This window comes from Olea europaea, chromosome 11 (assembly GCF_002742605.1).
Source record: "Olea europaea var. sylvestris chromosome 11, O_europaea_v1, whole genome shotgun sequence".
Taxonomy (NCBI): domain Eukaryota; kingdom Viridiplantae; phylum Streptophyta; class Magnoliopsida; order Lamiales; family Oleaceae; genus Olea; species Olea europaea.
This window is the reverse complement of record NC_036247.1, coordinates 14,785,509-14,804,630: the sequence shown is the minus strand read 5'-3', so window position 1 is coordinate 14,804,630 and position 19,122 is coordinate 14,785,509. Positions and strand designations below refer to the sequence as shown.

The 19,122-nt window shown below is 35.8% G+C and overlaps 2 protein-coding genes across 3 annotated transcripts; one reads left to right on the top strand and one right to left on the bottom strand.

Annotated features, from left to right (window-relative positions):
- Window positions 1–2,794: 2,794 nt before the first annotated feature.
- On the bottom strand, window positions 2,795–8,516 carry LOC111403543 (F-box/kelch-repeat protein At5g60570-like). 2 transcript variants are annotated; one of them, XM_023032090.1, is made up of 4 exons: window positions 8,302–8,516; window positions 6,524–7,785; window positions 4,017–4,244; window positions 2,795–3,407 (listed from the first exon to the last, which is right to left on the bottom strand). In XM_023032090.1, exon 2 carries the CDS (start codon window positions 7,765–7,767, stop codon window positions 6,577–6,579), a length of 1,191 nt encoding a protein of 396 aa, XP_022887858.1. In that variant the 5' UTR covers window positions 7,768–7,785; window positions 8,302–8,516; the 3' UTR covers window positions 2,795–3,407; window positions 4,017–4,244; window positions 6,524–6,576. The 2 variants fall into 2 exon arrangements, with proteins under 2 accessions (XP_022887858.1, XP_022887857.1); XM_023032089.1 differs by lacking the exons at window positions 2,795–3,407; window positions 4,017–4,244 and adding an exon at window positions 5,724–5,854 and having other exon boundaries at window positions 6,524–8,516.
- Window positions 8,517–11,341: 2,825 nt separating this feature from the next.
- Window positions 11,342–17,017, top strand: LOC111403542 (probable pyridoxal 5'-phosphate synthase subunit PDX2). Its single transcript, XM_023032088.1, has 4 exons — window positions 11,342–11,574; window positions 12,084–12,272; window positions 16,362–16,459; window positions 16,533–17,017. Exons 1-4 carry the CDS (start codon window positions 11,545–11,547, stop codon window positions 16,663–16,665), a joined length of 450 nt encoding a protein of 149 aa, XP_022887856.1. The 5' UTR covers window positions 11,342–11,544; the 3' UTR covers window positions 16,666–17,017.
- The last annotated feature ends 2,105 nt before the right edge of the window (window positions 17,018–19,122 follow it).

Sequence of the window (19,122 nt, the reverse complement as noted above, 5' to 3'; positions counted from 1 at the left end):
GAAGTATTGGCAGAATTCGACGATGAGAACTTGATGGACAATGTAATCACATTGGAAGATGATAATGTAGGAGAGGATGCTATAATTGTGCCAGAGGTGGGTATGAAATTCAACGACAAGAAAGAGATGTTTGAATTTTACAAAAAATATGTGTACGAAGTAGGTTTTCTAGTTTAGAGAAGAAATTCCAGAAAGAACAATGGTGTAGTTACATACATTACACCGACATGTAGTCGTGAGGTACAATGACGCTACCAAAAAGGTGTTTCTTTGAAGCCGCAACCAACAATTTAGACGGGTTGCAAAGCAAGGATAACTGCTTCCTCAGATGTTCGTGGAAATATGGAGAATCTACACGGTTGACCCAGAATATAATCATAAAACAAGTCCGTCGAAGTCTAGGTTGTATCGATGTAACCGAGAATTGAAAACAAAGGCTAGAAGTGAATGATATGGCTAAAATTCCTTTGCATAAGAGTTAAAACTCTACAGTGGTTGAAATTGGTGGAAATGAGAATATGACTTGCATTGAAAATGATTGTCGAAATTATGTGAAAAAGGTAAGGCGATTAAGACTAGGCGAAGGAGATGCCGCAGCAATAAATCCTACTTTTTGGAGATGCGAGCATGTTCCTCTGGGTTTTATTTCTCTATGGATTTGGACAACGAGTCACGGCTTAAAAATCTTTTCTGGGCCGATAATAGATCTAGGCAAGCATAAAAGGAATTTGGTGATGTAGTGACGTTCGATACCACTTACTTGACTAATAAATATAACATGCATTTTGCCCTTTTTGTCGAAGTACATCATCACGGACAGTCGATACTGCTTGGATGTGGGTTGCTATCAAATGAGGATACAGATACATTTGTTTGGCTGTTCAGAACATGGTTGTTGTGCATGCATGGTCAAGTTCATAACAGAATTATTACCGATCAAGATAGGGCTACATATAATGCAATTCAGATTGTGTTTTCAAATACGAGGCATAGATAGTGTCTGTGGCATATATTGAAGAAGTTGCCTGAAAATTTGGATACCACGTGGATAAGAGCTCCATTTTTTCATGCATAGATTAGTGTATGACTCACAGTTCGTTGAAGAGTTTGAGAGAGGTTGGGAATTGATGATTGATACATATAACTTATACGACAATGAATGGTTGTCCGGTTTGTATGAGAATAGAGGTCGATGGGTGCCATATTATTTAAAAACATCTTTCAGGGTGGGGATGCCAACTACTCAGCACAGTGAGAGTGTAAATGCGTTCTTTGACGTATATGTGCATTCTACGACATCATTGAAATAATTTGTGGAACAATACGAACGAGCACAGCGAAATAAGATTAAGAAGGAGTTCCATGCAGATTTTAAGTCGTTTTTGCAGATGGTGCTGGGTGCAATGCTATATGTAATGGAAAAGCAAGTTCAGGCAGTGTATACCATATTCAAAATTTGAGAATTTCTGGATGAAATAATTGAGAAGGTATACTGTGATGTCATATCTGGGTCTAACGGGTGTTCGAGGAGGACGTACGAGGTCGAGGAGGACGTCGTTTATGAAGAGAAGGCGAGGAAGAAAAAAATTCACCGTGTGGTTTCGTGCAGAGATGTGCGATATTGTTTGCGGTAGTCATTTCTTTGAGTTTCGAGGAATTCTGTGTAGACATGCCATATCAGTGTTGATGATTAACGACGTCACATCACTGTCGGACCCTTACATATTGAGAAGATGGAGGCAAGATATTTGTAGAGCTCACACAAGAGTGTCAATGAACTATGCTGATTTGGTTAGCACTCCTGATCAGTTGAGATATGAGAAACTGTGAGAGGAATTTGCTACGTTTGCAGGCATAGCCGCAAATAATGAGGAGCTATGTTGTCAAATAGTAGAATGTATTTGGTTACAATCTAAGCAAATAATGACTACCACGCAGATTTCTCGGAGTAATAACATTTCTCTGCCCAGTTTGCATGTAGAATATCCCACACACACCCCATTCTCACATTCACAATTTATTATGGTAAGTGATTTTATTTTTTTTTACGTTCAATGGCCGTGATTTCTAATCACTTTTTTATTGCATGTAGGGTGATCGTCGGCAAAATCGTCATGCAGTTACACAATAGTTGGCAGCTTCAAATTCCATTGCTCCATCGTCAGCAAATGTTGAGGTTCCATTACCCAGGTAATTATATGGTTTCATATGTATAAATTGCACATGTTTCTTTTCCCATATCATTGACAGAATATGTTTTTACAGTAGGTACTACAATCCCATTCCAACCACTGATGCCACCTTCTCAAAGTGCAGTAGCAGGTTGGATGTATAGTGCAACCCAATCGTCAGTAGGAGTGCAATCCAATCATCAGTAGGACCGTTATTCACGTCTACTAGTGAACATCAATAGGTGGTCGTATTATGTAATGCAAGCACGTAATGATATTCTTTTTTTTTGGTTTGGAGCTATCATTTTATTTCAACATCTAGACGAGTCATAGTGTTTTGAATGCTTATGATGATCTACTTATTGTTCATGTATATTTCATAACTTTACATCCTTGCAACTATAGGAAACATGTCATTAAGTTTACAATGTTTTGAATGCAATTACGTTTACTAATTTTATAAGATGTTTAATGCCTCTGGATTGGCACGCAAATCATGCGTATATCCTTTTCTGTAGTGACAGCATTTTAATTACAAGAGCTTATTAATTATAGGCATTTTTTGTGCCAAATCATTTAAAATTGCCATTTTTTTGTGTTCACCAACAAAAACACGAGGTAACTATAACAATGAAGTTCATTTCATAATTCCACACTTACCGACTGGAATAAGACTACATTGGCACATTCATAATTTGAAGTTCGAAAGTTGAAAGAAGACAACATTGCCACATGCTCTAAACTACTACAAACTGGAATTGCATTGCCACTACATTACGCTACATAAACACATGCCGTACTACACACTAATACAACGACTCAAGTTTCACATTCCAAGTCCTTCTCATCTTCCGAAACTCGTGTCCCCTTGCACATCTTTATGTTCAGGGAAATCTCCAAATCCTTCTCATCCGTTAGATTAGCGAGCGGATTTCAACATATGCGACAAATCATCCGCATGCTCAGTTTCGTTTGTAATGCCACTTGAGTCCCCATCGTCATGCACTATACATTTTTCATTGGGTTTATTTTTACACCATTTGAAGAATTTGCAATCGCGGGTATAACAATGAAACGATAGCCCTTTATGCTCATTGTTCTTTTTCACCTCCATCCATTTGACGAATCCTACACCGTAGTTGGGCATCTTCTCTTTTTGGGGCATTCCAACATCGTATGTCCCGACATTCTACAACAATGACAAATTCCCCTATTCTTGCCCGCCATCCCAGTATCCTGGTTCAACCACATCAAGGAACTAATGAATGTTGCAACTAATTCAATGTCTAATTCAAATTACAGAAGAATTCTACCATTAAAGTTCAACTGACATATATTTTTAAGCTCAAACAAAACTTAACCAATGAGTCTTCAATCCACTATGCCTATCATCCAGTGAGATTATATTTTACTTTCTCACAATGACATTGTATGAAAAAATCAAGCCTCCGTTATATGTGTGTAAAAAATCATAAGTTCAAACAACACTTAAACAATAAGCTAGTACAAAAATCATTGGAATAGCCACTTTCAATATTCTCACAACCCAGAATTTTCGAAATGTCAAAACAATCACTGGAATTTACGAGTTTAATTTGGAAAAAAACTGGTTATCTTACTGCCAGACACTTCGATTGCCTAGAAACATATCGCAAGTGCAACTCTTCACCCATCTTCGTTCTCACATATATGGACTCATAGTATAACACAAAGACAACACAAAATCTCACACACAGAAAAGGCTAAACCGAATCAATTTTAGAACCATATAACACATTCACAAAAAGGAAAATTACATTTTTTGTCTTCTTTTTAAATTACATGTTTTGTCTTCTTTTTACTTACCTAACACAAAGGAGGTATTCCACTGGTCGTCTATTGCCAACGGATGCGGTGTAACAATGGGCGGTAGCTGGGCATACTTCAGTGGTCGCCTCGAAAATCCCCGCAATTGGAGGGTAGTGTTCTTAACAAGAATCGGACAGAGATCTCGAGGAGTAATGCCGGTGTTTTCCCGGCCGGAGGCAAGGTCCACAGTCGCGTGGAGATTTGGTGAGGGCGACTTCGCAACAGCTGCAATGGGAGAGTTCGGGTGTTAGGTTTAGAGTCAGGTCTCTAAAAATACAAGAATAACCCGTTTTGGCTTCTTTCAAGTATAAGTTGTATTTTTTTGTTTTCATTTTCCACCTCAGCACTGTGAAACTTACTGTGTCTCTTGCTGTACGTGTAGTAGTATTGTTTTCTTTTACCCACCCACCAAGCACATTTATTTAACTTACATACACAATTATTTCATACATACAAAGTTATAAACTCTATATACTTTGCTATTCTTCAAGTCAAGGCAAACACGAGAATCCATTTTCAAGTTCTTAGCAAATTTAGATTTTTAAGGTAAGATACACGAGTGCAGTGGTTAAAATTTTAATTCTCCATAATATCTATATTATGATTTCATTCAATGCCTTAGATTCCAATAAATGATTTTTATGTTAAATCCTTCGGGATAGACCGTCAGGTCCAATTATGTTAAATCCTACGGGATGTGGGAATTCTAAAGAAATTCATTGAATCATCTGTTATCGCGATCAGTGGTTCTAAATTCATGAATGTCGGGTATGAATGTTTCATTTGTACTAAAGTTATGTTGAATAGAAATTTGCATGTATCTTACTGAGTGTTTTGCTTAAAATACTCACTCTTAAAAAAATTTCAGATTAGAACGGGTCGTGCTGAACATGTGAAAGATTGGATGAGTGGATACTTATGGATTGTCAAGTAAAAAAAATAAATTGATTTTAAGCACATTTATGACTAGACTTTTATTTAACATTTTATGTTTAGTTTTTGCACTTTTATTTTTTAGATTTGACATTCATGTTCGCGTATTTCATTTAAATTGATGTTGAATGATTTTAATTAAATTTAAATGTTAGTTGGTTACTATTTTAAATTTATAGGGTCGATTGATCAAATTTTCTTTAAAGTTATAGAAGAGATTTTATTTCTTCAAAAATAAGAAATTTGGTAACACTTCATGTTTTTCAAAAAATTGAAAAAAATAATAAAATAAAATTGGGGCGTTACGGCTATGCTGGTTGAAAGGAAGCACAATCCTAATCCTCCATCAGTTTATCAAAAGATTGTACGTCATTTTTCAAAACTTTTAAATAAAATTCCAAACCTTTTAAAGCTTAACCAAGCAATTGCTCATGCACATTTAGCTACAAGGTCCCGCATCAATAACTGTTTGACATAAAGGGAAATGATTAAATTGAGAAGCAAAAAATGGCCAACTTTAGGCTTTAGCATATGCTTTCCGCATACAACGCGACTGGTTCAGATGAACATGAAACCTGCAATTCATGTATCCTATGGCGGCAATAAATGTCTCAGTAGGTTTGACATTGTTTAGCTTCTCTCTCTCTCTCTAACAAATTAACAAACTTAGTAAGACTTCCTACCATTTATTATCCACACATTTCGTGAGACTTCCTACCCATTTATTATCAACACATTTCTTGAGACTTATAAGTACTTAAAAACTTCACAAGAGAAACGTACAAGCACTTAAAAGCAACTTCACAAGAGGGAAACGAGTGATCACGAGAAAAGCGGTGACATGTTCATACATGAATGGCAACTTCACACCTGCATCTACTTTTGTCATGCTATGAATCGAACTGTCAAAGAGACAACAAAGAGAGTAGATGAGTTAGGATGAGAGAGACAACGACGGTCTACAAAAGAGAAGGGAGAAGTGAGATCACACAGGGTGCACACAAAAGTTGGGAAAAGAGAGATGAACTGGGTGCAAATAAGAGTTGGGAAAAGAGAGACAATGTGGGGTGTCACGCACACAAGGGTCAGGGAAAGAGGGTCGAGTTGGGGGTCAGAAGGATTACCAAATCACAACCCAAGATTGTATGAACATTCAAGATGAAACACTTTTGCACCTTGCCGGGTGATAATTTTGCTTTAAAACTATCCCTTGCATTTAAGTGCGAGTGTGCATGTGAGACGGGGTGGAAAGGCATACAGTATCTCAATTATGCTAGGAAAGAAAATTCTTCTTCTCCCCTTAGATAAAGCATCAAAACAGTAATATCTACTACAAGGCTTCAAATTATTTTTGAATCATGCAGTGAATTTTGAGTCAAGAAGATAACATCAAGACAATTTCAAAACAAAGGAATTTCAACAATAACATAAAAATTCTTAGAAGTTCTGAAAAAAAGAGGCAGAAAATCTTTAAAAACACTTAAAAAAGCTAAAGTAGCACTTTATGTCAACCCTTGAAAGAGGTAATTCAAACAATAATAAATTCGACCAATCAAATCTAGTAAGATGACCTTGAGAGCAGGATCATAAGGCAGTAAACCGTTAGTTCTCCTTGGAAATGTACTCAGCAACCCACGACAGCACAATTGTAAACAAAGACACCGGCATGCTCCTTCACTCCAAGGATCTTCCAGTCCAATGTGCCGTTCTTGACCCCTGATTTTGGATGCCAAGAATTCAACACGATGGCTTCGCCTTCGGGAGCCCTTTGACCACCCACTACAAGGAGTGCTTCACCGCAGGCCTTGAAAGCAAGTCCCCAACCATTAGAGGAATCGGCCCTGACAGGAAGTCGTCCTAGTGCATCCCATGAGTTCTTCTTTTTATCATACTTCTTTACCATATTTGTTAAATATTCAACTGCATAAAGTTGGTTGTCAACAACCGCAACAAGTGGAGGTGCCTGTGCAACTCTATTGATGTTAGGATACATGCCCTCAATTTTCCTCCACTTTCTTGTTTTAAGATCAAGCTCCTCCCCACAAGTTAAGGAATCAGTATGACTAGTCATCCCACCTATTACATAGAATTTTCTGTCCATGAAAAACCCAGAGCACAATCTACGGGGAGTATGCATGCTTGGTAACATTTCCCATTTACCCGTTAAAGAATCATAAAGCTCTACAGATTTCAAGACGTTCCCATTCTTGTCACTCCCCCCAGCTACAATAGCAATTGAACCAAGAGTACCAGATGCAAATAAGCAACGAGGATGATTCATCCCTTCACACTTCACCCAATCACGACCAGTTGAACTATACTTCCAAATGGCAAGATCAAACAACTCACGCCCAAACACCAGAAGCTCATTTCCCACTGCTAAAGATTCCTTATCAGCATAATTAAAACACTCATCACATGGGATCTTCGGTAATCTCATCCACTTCTGCCTAAAGGGGTCAAATGCCTCCCATCCCCTAGGGTCACAAACCATATACACCCAATGCTCCATAATCCCAAGCTGCCTTCTCAACTCATACAAATAACCACTTTTAATTAGTGAATTAAACCTTGCGTTTAAGCATGACAATGAAGCATAATCTGATCTACTAGCCCAAGCAAGACACATTAAGGCAACATCGTCGTGCAAACCAGGGAGAAAAGATTCACTTGATCCAAAAATGCTACAATGATCATCAACTTCCCTCCTTGAACCCATTTCCATTTCCTCCACAACCAAAAAATTGAAAGATGTTTTATTTGCATTATGAGAAGAACTTGCCAACCTTTTCTTCTTTTGGTCGTTGCAATCCATTTTACCAGTTATTATACCCTACTCGAAACAAATGAAGAAATCAATCAAACCCCAGAAGGAAAAACCTAAGAATAAAATTTCGCTGAATTGTTTTTTTTTTCCCCCCAACTTCACGACCCAGTTATCAGAATAACCTTTCCCAGTATCCAGAAGACAATTTTCGATCTTTGAAGAATACTTTTTTCCATCTATCAATTCTAGCCATTAATATATCAATCCAGATACTATTTTCCCATATAAAATATCTTCATCCTCTACGATCAAACTAACATCTTTATATAAACTCTGTAAATTAATTATACCCATATCACCCCAAAAGGCAAAACAAATAAAAACTTCCCACAAAATTTCAAATCTTCGTCATCTAAAGCAAGATCCTATTATTTTTTTTTCCAACTTATTTCTCATTTTTCGCAAGAAACGCAGTGATGTGATACTACGCGCAACAAATGTAACCGTAAGCAGATAAATGTTTCAGAAAGAAATCCATATATTAGGATCCAAACTGGGCTTTAAAATTTAATAGGATGTTACCAAACAGTCGACGTCATCCTAGCCCGCCATAAGACGCAGTCGCCGGAAATATGCATCCGATGTAACAAAAATCGAAGTTTGATCGTATATTACCTGCTGCCAACCACTGGTCGCCGGTTTGTCACCGGAGCTGTGGATATGCGTGTGTTAACGAAAGAGAGGAGAGACAGAACTGATAGGGAGAGAAATGGGCCCGAGATTTGTGAGAGGAGAAGAAATTAATTTGCATATATTTATTTGCGAATTTACCTAGTCAAAATGTATTTATCTTTGTTTTTAATGCTTTTTATTTTCTAATCAATGATTTATCTTTTCTTATTAAAACTTTTTTTCTTTAACTTAAAAAAATAATATCAAGATTTTATTTTAAGTTAAAGCTAATAATTAAATTTAATATTATATTTTATACAACTTACAACTTTTCAACTCTATATTCTATCAAATTTTAATAAAATCTAATGAAAATTTGAATATAATTCTCACCTATCAAAGACTATATTCAATTTGAATATCCTTTGACCGTTTCCTCATCTTTCCCATATTTTCAACAATGGTCCATTTATTTTTATTTATATCCAAATTGTCAATAATCGCTAATTTGAATACAGAACAATAGGAAGTCGTCATTGTTTAGTTGTAAATTTTATTTGGACTATTCATCTTATTTAACAGTTCATCCTAAAAATGTCTTTACATAGTAATTTCATGTATCGCCCGTGCAAATTTATGAGGTTTATTCCTGTTTGAGCCCCATTTTTGCACGAAATGCATTTTGAAATATTATCTTGATGGAGAATGTATAGTTAAAAAACGAAGAAAAACTCTAGGTTTACTTGTAATATCATTTTATTAAAGAATATATAATTGAGAATAAGAAAAAGAAAATTATATTTTTGAAATAATGGGGCCGAACCAGGGTGTGATATTGTTTAGCAGTCGATATAAAAATTCCATTATATGATAGACTAGATTTGGATCGTTACCAATTAATAAGATTCTAAAAGATGCAAATCATGATAAATATAAAGGTCAAACTTTAGGTCTTACGAACCCAAGCGTGTTTAATCGAAGCCTAGATGTAATAAGACATTTTTCTATTTTAATATTATTTTTACCTAGATCAATAAATACTTAAAATAACATATACCTTGAAGCTTTTTAAGAGCTTTCATACTTACTTTTCAAGTTTTTAACGGAAACATAATTCTCAAAATCATAAAATACTTCTAATCATTAATGTTTTGTAGGGATGGCAAAAAAATTCATCAAATCCAACGCGAGGCCTCGCCCCAAATAGTACGGGGATTACTCGTTGGGACGGGGTGGGGATTTCGCCTTGGGGTGGGTAAATGTAACAAGAGCCCCTTCTCGTCTTAACTTTATATTTATTTTACTTTTTATGTAAGGAATATGATAAACAATAAAAACCTTAGTTTACTAAATATATTTCAATAATTTAACTTTTAAAAATAAACAAATTAATTAAAAATTTAATAACTATATTATTGTCTAATTTTACTGAATGAGGGGTAATAAAATGAATTAAAAAAAATAAACAAGTACTAGATTGGGGCAAGAGTGTTGGCTCATCCCTCGACCCATGCACGCCTTAAACGGGTAACGAGCGAGGGTGTGGGAGGTTGCTCCGCCTAGAACCCGCTCCATCGTCATCCCTAGTTGTGAGCAGAGAAAATTATGTTCATGGGACTCAATTAGTATTTTGATCGACTTGTTTTCTTTTTAAACTTTAGTGATTTGACACTTTGTTGGACTGAACTCAAAATTAAGACTTTCACTTGTCAAACAAAAAAGCACGCATCTAAGCATGCTCTAGGCGTGCTTTTCAAAATATTGACAACTAGCATTAATGGCTATTGCAAATAAATTATTCTAGTTGTATAATCGGGGTTGACAACGTACTTACAGGGGGGAGCCCAATATATTTTTTTATTCAACATGGGCCCCTCCACCTATGTGTGCGATTGTTAACATCAAATGTACTTATAGTATAACTGATTGCAAATTTAGAGAATATTTCTGCGATGGTCCTAACATTTGCAATGAGTGAAAACCTTCAAATGTTAACATTGATATTTTCAACCTTCTCAATAATAGTGGACATAATTTATCGTAGCATGTGAGGAGTTGCAAGTTGATCTCTAACTTACGAAAGGAGCAAATAGATCATCAGTCAATTATGAGGTCGATGAATAATTTGTTACATTTTTATTGATTGGCGATCAACTTGCAAATTGAACAATTCATTTAGGACAGATAATGCAATTTTTACTTCAAACCTAAGAGAAAAAAACTTGAATTTCTATTTAATTACATGCTTTGCAAATATTTGATTATTTATGCAATATTTCAATTAGTACGAATTAAAATAACAGCAAGTTACTTAATCGTTTTTTTATTTTTATTTTTTGGTGCAAATAATGTTGTTGCCACCCTTGTGCTAATCTAGTACAAAATTTTTTGGCCACGTTGCCTAAGGACAAATTATCAACAAAATTAGTAAGTTTTTTAATTTAGATACTAGTAATTATCTTATCTTATCTTATCTTAACACAATTATCAACTCATAAGAAAAAAGTCAGATGTTGACCGAAAAAATTATGCCAACAGAATCTCGACTTCGCCTCTTCCACCTAGCCCCTCTAGAAATGAATGAAACTCACACACACACACACACACACACACACAGAAAATGGAAATGGGCCTCATGAGCTAATGGGCCGACCAAGTTCCAAGTCCAATGAGGAGGGCCCAATATGAGATAATTGAAAGACGGGATGTATTCCGACGAAATGTTATTGATTTTAGGAGGACGACAAACTAAAGATGGCAATTTGAACAGTCAAAATCGAAAACCGCGGTTAACCGAACCGAATAGGGCGAAAAAAACCTAACTGATGGTGCAATGGGGCGGATATGGTTTTGATTTTAATGAACCGATTCGTAATGGTGCGGGTATGGTATTTACGTCGTCGAACCNCAGCCACCTTTTATGTTATAAGAGCAAAAGGCCCAGGGCTTTGCACAGTTCTTTTATAATTGTTAAGACCCCTTACCTTTCCCATTTCTGATTAGTGCTCACGATTCAGGAGACCCTTTTCGAATATAATTGTCTAATGGCAGGGAGTAAATGAAAGAGATCATATTGTTTGGTTTTGAACTTGATGGGAATTCCTTTCAGGGCAAAAAATCGGAGGGCAGGAACTAATTGGGGGCCTTGACTGTATGGTTCATCGAAACTTCTTTGGCAGTCAGGTATTACTAGCATCCTCTCTACCTTAATTTTAGTAAACTAGTATCCAAGAAAGAAGTGAAGCCAATGTCTAACTAATAGTTGTCCTACGAAAACGTAACAGAATACAAAATTTTACATATTATGTCGTGCCTAATGTTGTATCACTGTCGGATGCTGTACATTTGACGTCAGAACACTTCACCGGCATCCTCTTATAAACAAGAGCATTAAACCATGATTCACATGGAAGCAATATTAGGGATTTTGATAGCATTTTTCTGGACTGATGCATTTTCTTAATTGAAGATGAATTCAGCTTTACTATATTTTAACCACATTTATATTGTGTCTCTTAGATTGATTTGCATACAAATTATGATTTTTTCAGGCAATACCTTTTGGAAAACATGTTCAGCATATACTTGATGATCTCATTTAAATTTTTTGTTCTGCAGTGTGGCTTACATATAAGATTCATGTTTATATCCACTCATTGCCACCTATTTTCATGACCAACTAACTTTTTCAGCTTCAAAGCTTTGAGGCGGAGCTTTTGATTCCCAAAATTGCGGCTGAAGAAGGAGGTCCTCCAAGTTTTCGTGGGGTTTTTATTCGCGCTCCAGGAATCCTTGAAGTAGGTCCAGAAGTAGAAGTTTTGGCAGATCTTCCCACTCCATCCCAAAAAGCTGTTAATTTGAGTCCTAATGAAAGCGAAGAGGTCTGCTTTTACCTATGTCATTTTTGAATTACTCCTACTAAGTATTATATGTGCAGGAAACTCTATTTTTAAAATTTATGTCATTCATTTTAATAATGTATTGAAGCTTCATTAATGACTGTGCTTGAGCATTCTCGTTTCTTTAGATGCTGCGTGTTTTGCGAATGTAGCTTTGTAAAGATCGTCTTAGTGTCAAGCTCTAGGAAGATTACCCATGCAATGTTGATATTTGACTTCTTCAAGTACATGAGGAAAAACAAGCATATAGCATTTTTCTAATATAAAATCATGGGGGTAAATAACATACATTTGTGTTGTTACTATTTATATCTTCTGGTTATGAAGATTTATGAGTGAAAGAGTTTTATAGATGTCTTCATAAAAGTAGGTGAGTTGAACAGCATGACACGCTGATGTATCTTTTGAAAGAAACTGTAAGCATAATTTTTATGCGCCACCTACTTCAGGACTATCTTTATCTCAGTAAACTCTTTTCTGGCAAACTATGATGCGATTTTCAGTTTCTTGTTAATAGCCACGGTCATATGTGTGGCCGGAGGGTGGAGACACTGCTATGTGGGTTCATTCTTTTTGAATTTGAAAGTAGAAACAATATGATACTGCACTTGTCTTCTCTCTCTCTGTTCTACAACATTCTGATGGACATGCACCAAATGGCAGAGAATGACTCATGTTTACTCTTTTAAGAATCATTTATATTTCTCCATGAAACTTCCTGAAGGTATTTTCTTTCATGCCCACTCCTTTGCACTACGCGAGCCCAAGGTTTTCTTCTTAGTCAAGTACCTCCCAGGTCAACCAATGCGCAGATGTAGGGTACCAAGATTGGATTCTGAAAACATCAGCTTAAACTTATGCAATTGATTAAAGAATGAAAATAGTCGATGGTTCTGTTGACAAATTGAAAGTGAGATAACTATATGCACTGGGATATAAGAGGTGCCCTATGTTTTAATTTGATTACTGATGAAGGGTTGAACAACACTGTGAGCAAATTAGGCAATAATTTCATGGTGTAAATTTTCTGTTTATCATTACTGCCATTTGTTTCCAAATTACACTATTTTGTCTGCATTGTCCTTGTTTATGTCCTTCTGACCAATTAGCCAGTAACGGATGCACTTGTATGGCAACTTAGAGTCGTGAATTTGATTCTTCTACAGTTGTCTCTAAGAGAATACCACTTGTTAGATTAAACTTCTTTAGCTTTTGCTATGCCCTGCGTTCACTCTTAACAAACCTTTCTTAGTAGTCGGCGCTAAATGAGCTTTAAGTTGTTTTAGACATCCTTTTTGAGGTGAACGGAGCTATTTTTCATCATCTAGTAAATAATTTGTTCTACGTTTGTTTCTCCAATTACTGGGAAGTGGGGATTTTCACATATCAGATAGAAACTCTCAACAGGCTTCCCTTTGTATGTGCCTTCTCCAATACCATAGATTTGCAAAAGACACCGTGATGGCCACATGGTGCATTAGTCGGATTGTGTTTCATAAATTGGTTCATTAGTTGGTTTTGGTCTACAAATTTGTGCATTTGAATCTCGAGTTCTACATGAGATCATGAAATGCATATTTTAGTATGAGAACTCACAGCAGTAAAAATTCTTTTAATAGCTAAAAGAGACTGCTGCAATTTATCAGCTACTTTAGCCGTCAGTTCAACATTATCATTTTGATTATATGTCCGAGGACAACTAATTTCTTTTGAATTATTTTGGTATGGAATAATCCTTTTTCAGGTTTAGGCTTCATCTATAAGTTCTACCAAATTAACTTGCATCTAAAGCACCTGCATGTGTCCTTCAAGTACGTAAAACATTGCCAAATTATTATTCTTAGCTTATAGGGAGCATAATCATACTGGAAACGATCCTAATATTCCTACCATATGACATAAGGAAAGTATTTTAGGGTAATAATTTTAGTGTGTGAGAGGCACAAGGAAAAAATACCTGTACTCTTTCTCTATTATAGTGAAAACTTGCAATGGCAAGTGGATGTAGTTCTTGCATTGAAGGTGGACCACGATGCATCTGTGGGTTTGCTTGGCTTGTTTCAATTCTATTCTATTTCTTACCATTAGTGTAACAAGGATCAAGGTTTGGTCCGTAAAATCTATTTATTTTGATTATGTTAATCTTTTCTATCGCAAGCATCCTGATTCATTTGTCAAGAGAAATTGTTTTCTATTATTTCTCAATAATTTGTACAATGAAAGGGTCTATATATATATATTACAAGGAAAGCTGTAAAAAAGGAATAAATTCTAATCCTCTAAAGCTAGTAAGAAATCAATCAATATATAATATACAACATTAATTATGGTAAGGAAGATTTCCATATATTTTCTCCAATCAATCCAGCTTCTTGTATTAGTTCCAGGATTTTAACACTCCCACTCAAGTTGGATCGTAAATATTGATCATATCCAACTTGTATATGAAATCATCGAATCATTGTCAAGGTAGTCATTTGGTAAATATATCTATAGTTTGTTCATGTTTAGGAACATTGGTCATTCAAATAGTTCCTTCCTCAATTCTTCTTTTATGAAGTGTCTGCCTACTTTTATATGCTTGGTGCGATCATGCTGAACAGGATTGAGGAAAATATTGATCACAATAGAGTTTGATTGAGAACTTTATTATGACATGCAATTCTTCCAGAAGTTTTCTCAACCACGGTCCTTTACATATTCCTTGTGCAATAGCTCTAAACTCAACTTCAACACTGCTTCTGGCCATTACACTTTGTTTCATGCTTTTCCAAGTTGCGAGGTTTCCCCACACATAGGTACAATACCCAAGAGTTGGTCTCTTGTCTTCTATTAAACCTGCCCATTTTGAATCTGTGAAGACTTCAACCTCCTTTCTTTCACTCTTATTGAAAAATAGTCATTTTCTTGAGAAGTCCTGGAGATATGTTGGGATCTCGTAGACTGCTTCCAAATGTCTTTTCTTAGGTGAATGCATGTGTTGGCTTATGTAGCTTACCGCGAATGCAATGTTAGCTCTAGTGTGTGACATGTGTTGGTTTCCGCTGGATCTGTGACATCTTTAGATTTCTTTCTTGTATCCATTAGTGTATCACTTAGCTTGCATCCTAGCATGTTGGTCTCGATTAGGAGGTCAAGAATTTGCCCCTAGACATCGTCATGTTCGAGGTCGTGGTGGAGCCCCACCAAGAAATCATGCACATGTTCATTTTCCAATCTCTTTTTATACCAAATACTGTCTTCAGCACATGTCCATTCTTCTTCAGAACTTAACAGTTCTTGCCACAACCCAGTTATCTCAAGGTAGTAATCAGTCACTTCTCGTTCACCTTGCTTTGTTTGCCACAATTTTGATTTGATTTAGAAAATGTTGGTAGAATTTGAGTACATCTCTTGTACGGCCTCCAAAACCTCTTTCGCAGTTGGAAGAAACAGGTATGTGTTTCTGATGGCGGGTTGCCTAGAATTCACCAGCCAAGTAGTCAGCATGGAGTTCTCTGACTTCCATTTTTGAAGGAGAGTGGAGTTGGTTGAGGTGGGCATCTTAGTTTCACCGGTCAAGTACCCTAGTTTGCCTTTTCCATCAACAATAAGTTAGATAGATTGGGCCCACTCATGAAAATTCTTCCCATTCAATTTTTCTGCCGTGAATTGAAAGGATGAGTTTTCAATTTCTCTTGGATTCGTGGTAGATGTTGCTTCCAATTCACTGTTGTATGATTTGGAGGTTGTTGAACCTCTGTTATTTCCTGCTACTTTAGCCATATTTTGACTAGGTTAGAAAATATCTTGGCTCTTATCCCATGAAGAGATATTGATTTCTTTTATTTCTCAATAATTTGTACAATGAAAGGGTCCATATATATAGTACAAGGAAAGATGTAAAAAAAGAATAAATTCTAATCCGCTAAAGCTAGTAAGAAATCAATCAATATATAATATACAACACTAATTATGGTAAGAAGGATTTCCATCAATTTTTTTCAATCAATCCAGCTCCTTCCTATATTAGTTCCGGGATTTCAACAATTTGACGTTTCAATTAACATCATTTACCTTTCCCCAAATCAGGAGAATGCAGGTTCTGAGAATAAAGTAATTGTCGCTGTAAAGCAGGGAAACTTGCTAGCAACTGCTTTTCACCCTGAATTGACTGCCGATACTAGATGGTACACATCTTCTGCCGATGTATTGAATGGATATGTAACAGTACCTATACTTTGACGTTCTCTTTTCTTGCAGGCATGGTTACTTCTTGAAGATGGCAGGTGGCATAAGCGAAGATGCTTCAAGTAGCAGTATCTCCCAATCGACCAAGGATCAACATTTTTTAAAGCCACCAATATACGACCTTCCTATTTATCAACAACAGTGACAAAAGAAATAACAATACAAGATCAGACGAGAAATTCCTTAATCTCTTCACTTGTTTTTTATTTCCGTTATCATTATTTATGGTGATGTCTACTTAGGCAGGGTATTCAATGTCAGAAAGCCAGTCCATCGCTACCAAATTCTTCTACATTCAATAAACTTCTTTTGAAGTGGAAGGGCAATGTTAGTTTTCTAATATTTGGTGCAGTGCGTGTGAAGCGCTATACTGTTCTTTATTCTCTCTTAGAAAACAGAGGTTTTGCATTAGCCAGTTCACTCCTTTCTGTTTCTTGGTTATAAATTTGATTATAATGAATTTTTTCTCCTAAACTGAAAGCAGGAGATTGAGAGCATGTCTGGCTAAGCTTGAAAGGTCAAGTTATAAGAGTAAGTTTTAAAACAATTATATTTTTACAGGTTGAATATAATGAAATTGGACCTGCTATCCATCAAGGCTCCCACAGGATAGCCAGCAATGGGGCATGCCCCTGAACACCCAGGTCGATGCTCCAGCTCTGAGCCGGGCCATCGGGCTTACTCTTATAGTAACAAGGACTTGTTTGGCATGACTTTTGTTTTCTGTAGAAGAGTTTTTGAAAAAATTATCTCAATTTTGTTTGAAAATTAATTTTTAAAAGAGTTCTATTTCAAAAGTGTTTTTAGAGGAAGTCACATTGAATCAACTATTCTAAAAGTTCTAACTACCTCAGGCAATTTCATAAAATTAGACGAACGGATCCAATTCATTTCGACTTTTCAAAATTCATACCAAAAGGGACCTAAGTTGAGGTATTTGTTAATTTTTGTTACGATGAAAGAGGGAGCGAGAAACGGTTCAATTGCCTATACCCTTTCTTCATCAAGAGAGTTTGGGCTTCTCTTTTAACTTCTTCAAAGGGTAACAATCCAATCACTTGTGCTACGGATAGTACTTGTTGGTTCATTGGAACGTGCACTTAGAAATTTAAGTTTGATAAATTTATTAAATTGAGGTTAAGCCATAGAAAATGACGCACAACTTAAAGCACGTAAGTTCCACTCTATTCAATTGATTAAGTTTGCCTCTTTTGGTACCTCTCACGCTGGCCATGGCGAAATACATAGATGATGACCCATGTGCTCTCTTTTCTTCATTTTCCTGTCTCCGTCCTTTCCGTAACTTCTACTATGTGCTAGGTATAATTTTCCAGGTTTTGCTTAGATTGTTAACATTGCCTTACGCTGTACCGCCCTTCTTTAAGATAGCAACGCATTCACACATTAACATGTTCGATAGAAAATAATGCACTACATGCCAAACACATAGCTCGTGGTCTAATGGGTTTTTTTTTTAAGATTTATAGATTTCCCACAAGATTTTAACAAGATTCTATCTTATAGATTTTAATGGATTTGTTGAATTTTAATGATTTTCTTACTATCAAGTGTTTATTACAGAAAATTCATAATTTTTCATTTAAAAGAATTTCAATTTGTAAAATCATTTAAATAAATATCATTAAACTATATCAGTCAATTTTTGAAAAAGTGAACAAAATTACAATCTACAAAATCAAGAAAATATTGCCAACGAATTAAAAATCAATTCAGCCCTTGTTTGTTCCAATTATAAAATATAATCGTAATAAATCCCTTTTTTTTTCCGTTTATATGGGTGTTTTCCCAATTATGCAGTGTATCTAACTAAGGATTTTTGTGGTTCTCACTTCTCAAGATTCGAGTTAGAGAAAGAATCCGGAATGGAGTTATTCACCTTGTTGTAGTTATAATATTGTTCAAAATATATGTTGGGATCAATTGACCCAAATCAGAATATTATACTCAGCAGTGTGAAAAATTGAAAAATGCAGCAATAAAAAACAGTAAATTATTGCACTGCAGAAAATAAATAGACTGCAAGAACTTTAGAATTGTTGACCCAGTTCAACTATGAGCACTAGTTAAACTGTCCAGAGAAAGGGAAAGTGCAAGAAACCAAAAATCAGATCTAGATTTTTGGCCAAGAACTACAACACCAGTGTATTTCAGCTCCTAAACACCAAGAATCAATCCTAATCGAACTTTACAATAAATCGAACATAGTTACCTAATCAACACGGCCACAAAACCGACATAAGGAAACTATACAAGATCGACCACTTAGGGTTACAACTCTTTTTCAAGATCACAACCACAAAAATCGAAAGTGAGAAGAGAGGAATTTTCTGAGAGTGCTCAGGAAAGAGAACCAGAGAGAACCTTGAAGCTAAAACAAGTTGAACTGAATGAATCTCAAAAGGCTAACTCCAAAACACGTATTAATGGTCAGATTTCATCCACGTAGGAGGATATCATCCACAATGTAACCCAAAAATGTACTACTAGCATGATTGAGAAATAATTTTAATACAAGTATGTCAAGTTTGACATTGTATGAGATGACAGCTTTTTATACATTGATTTTAATAACACTTTTCAA

Excerpts from the sequence above, each read along its gene's own strand:
- LOC111403543 (XM_023032090.1), bottom strand. The coding sequence starts at position 7,767 with ATGGATTGCAACGACCAAAAGAAGAAAAGGTTGGCAAGTTCTTCTCAT.
- LOC111403542 (XM_023032088.1), top strand. The coding sequence starts at position 11,545 with ATGGTTCATCGAAACTTCTTTGGCAGTCAG. Across the intron at positions 11,575-12,083 it reads GAAACTTCTTTGGCAGTCAG|CTTCAAAGCTTTGAGGCGGA; the intron begins GTATTACTAGCA and ends TAACTTTTTCAG. Across the intron at positions 16,460-16,532 it reads TTGACTGCCGATACTAGATG|GCATGGTTACTTCTTGAAGA; the intron begins GTACACATCTTC and ends CTTTTCTTGCAG.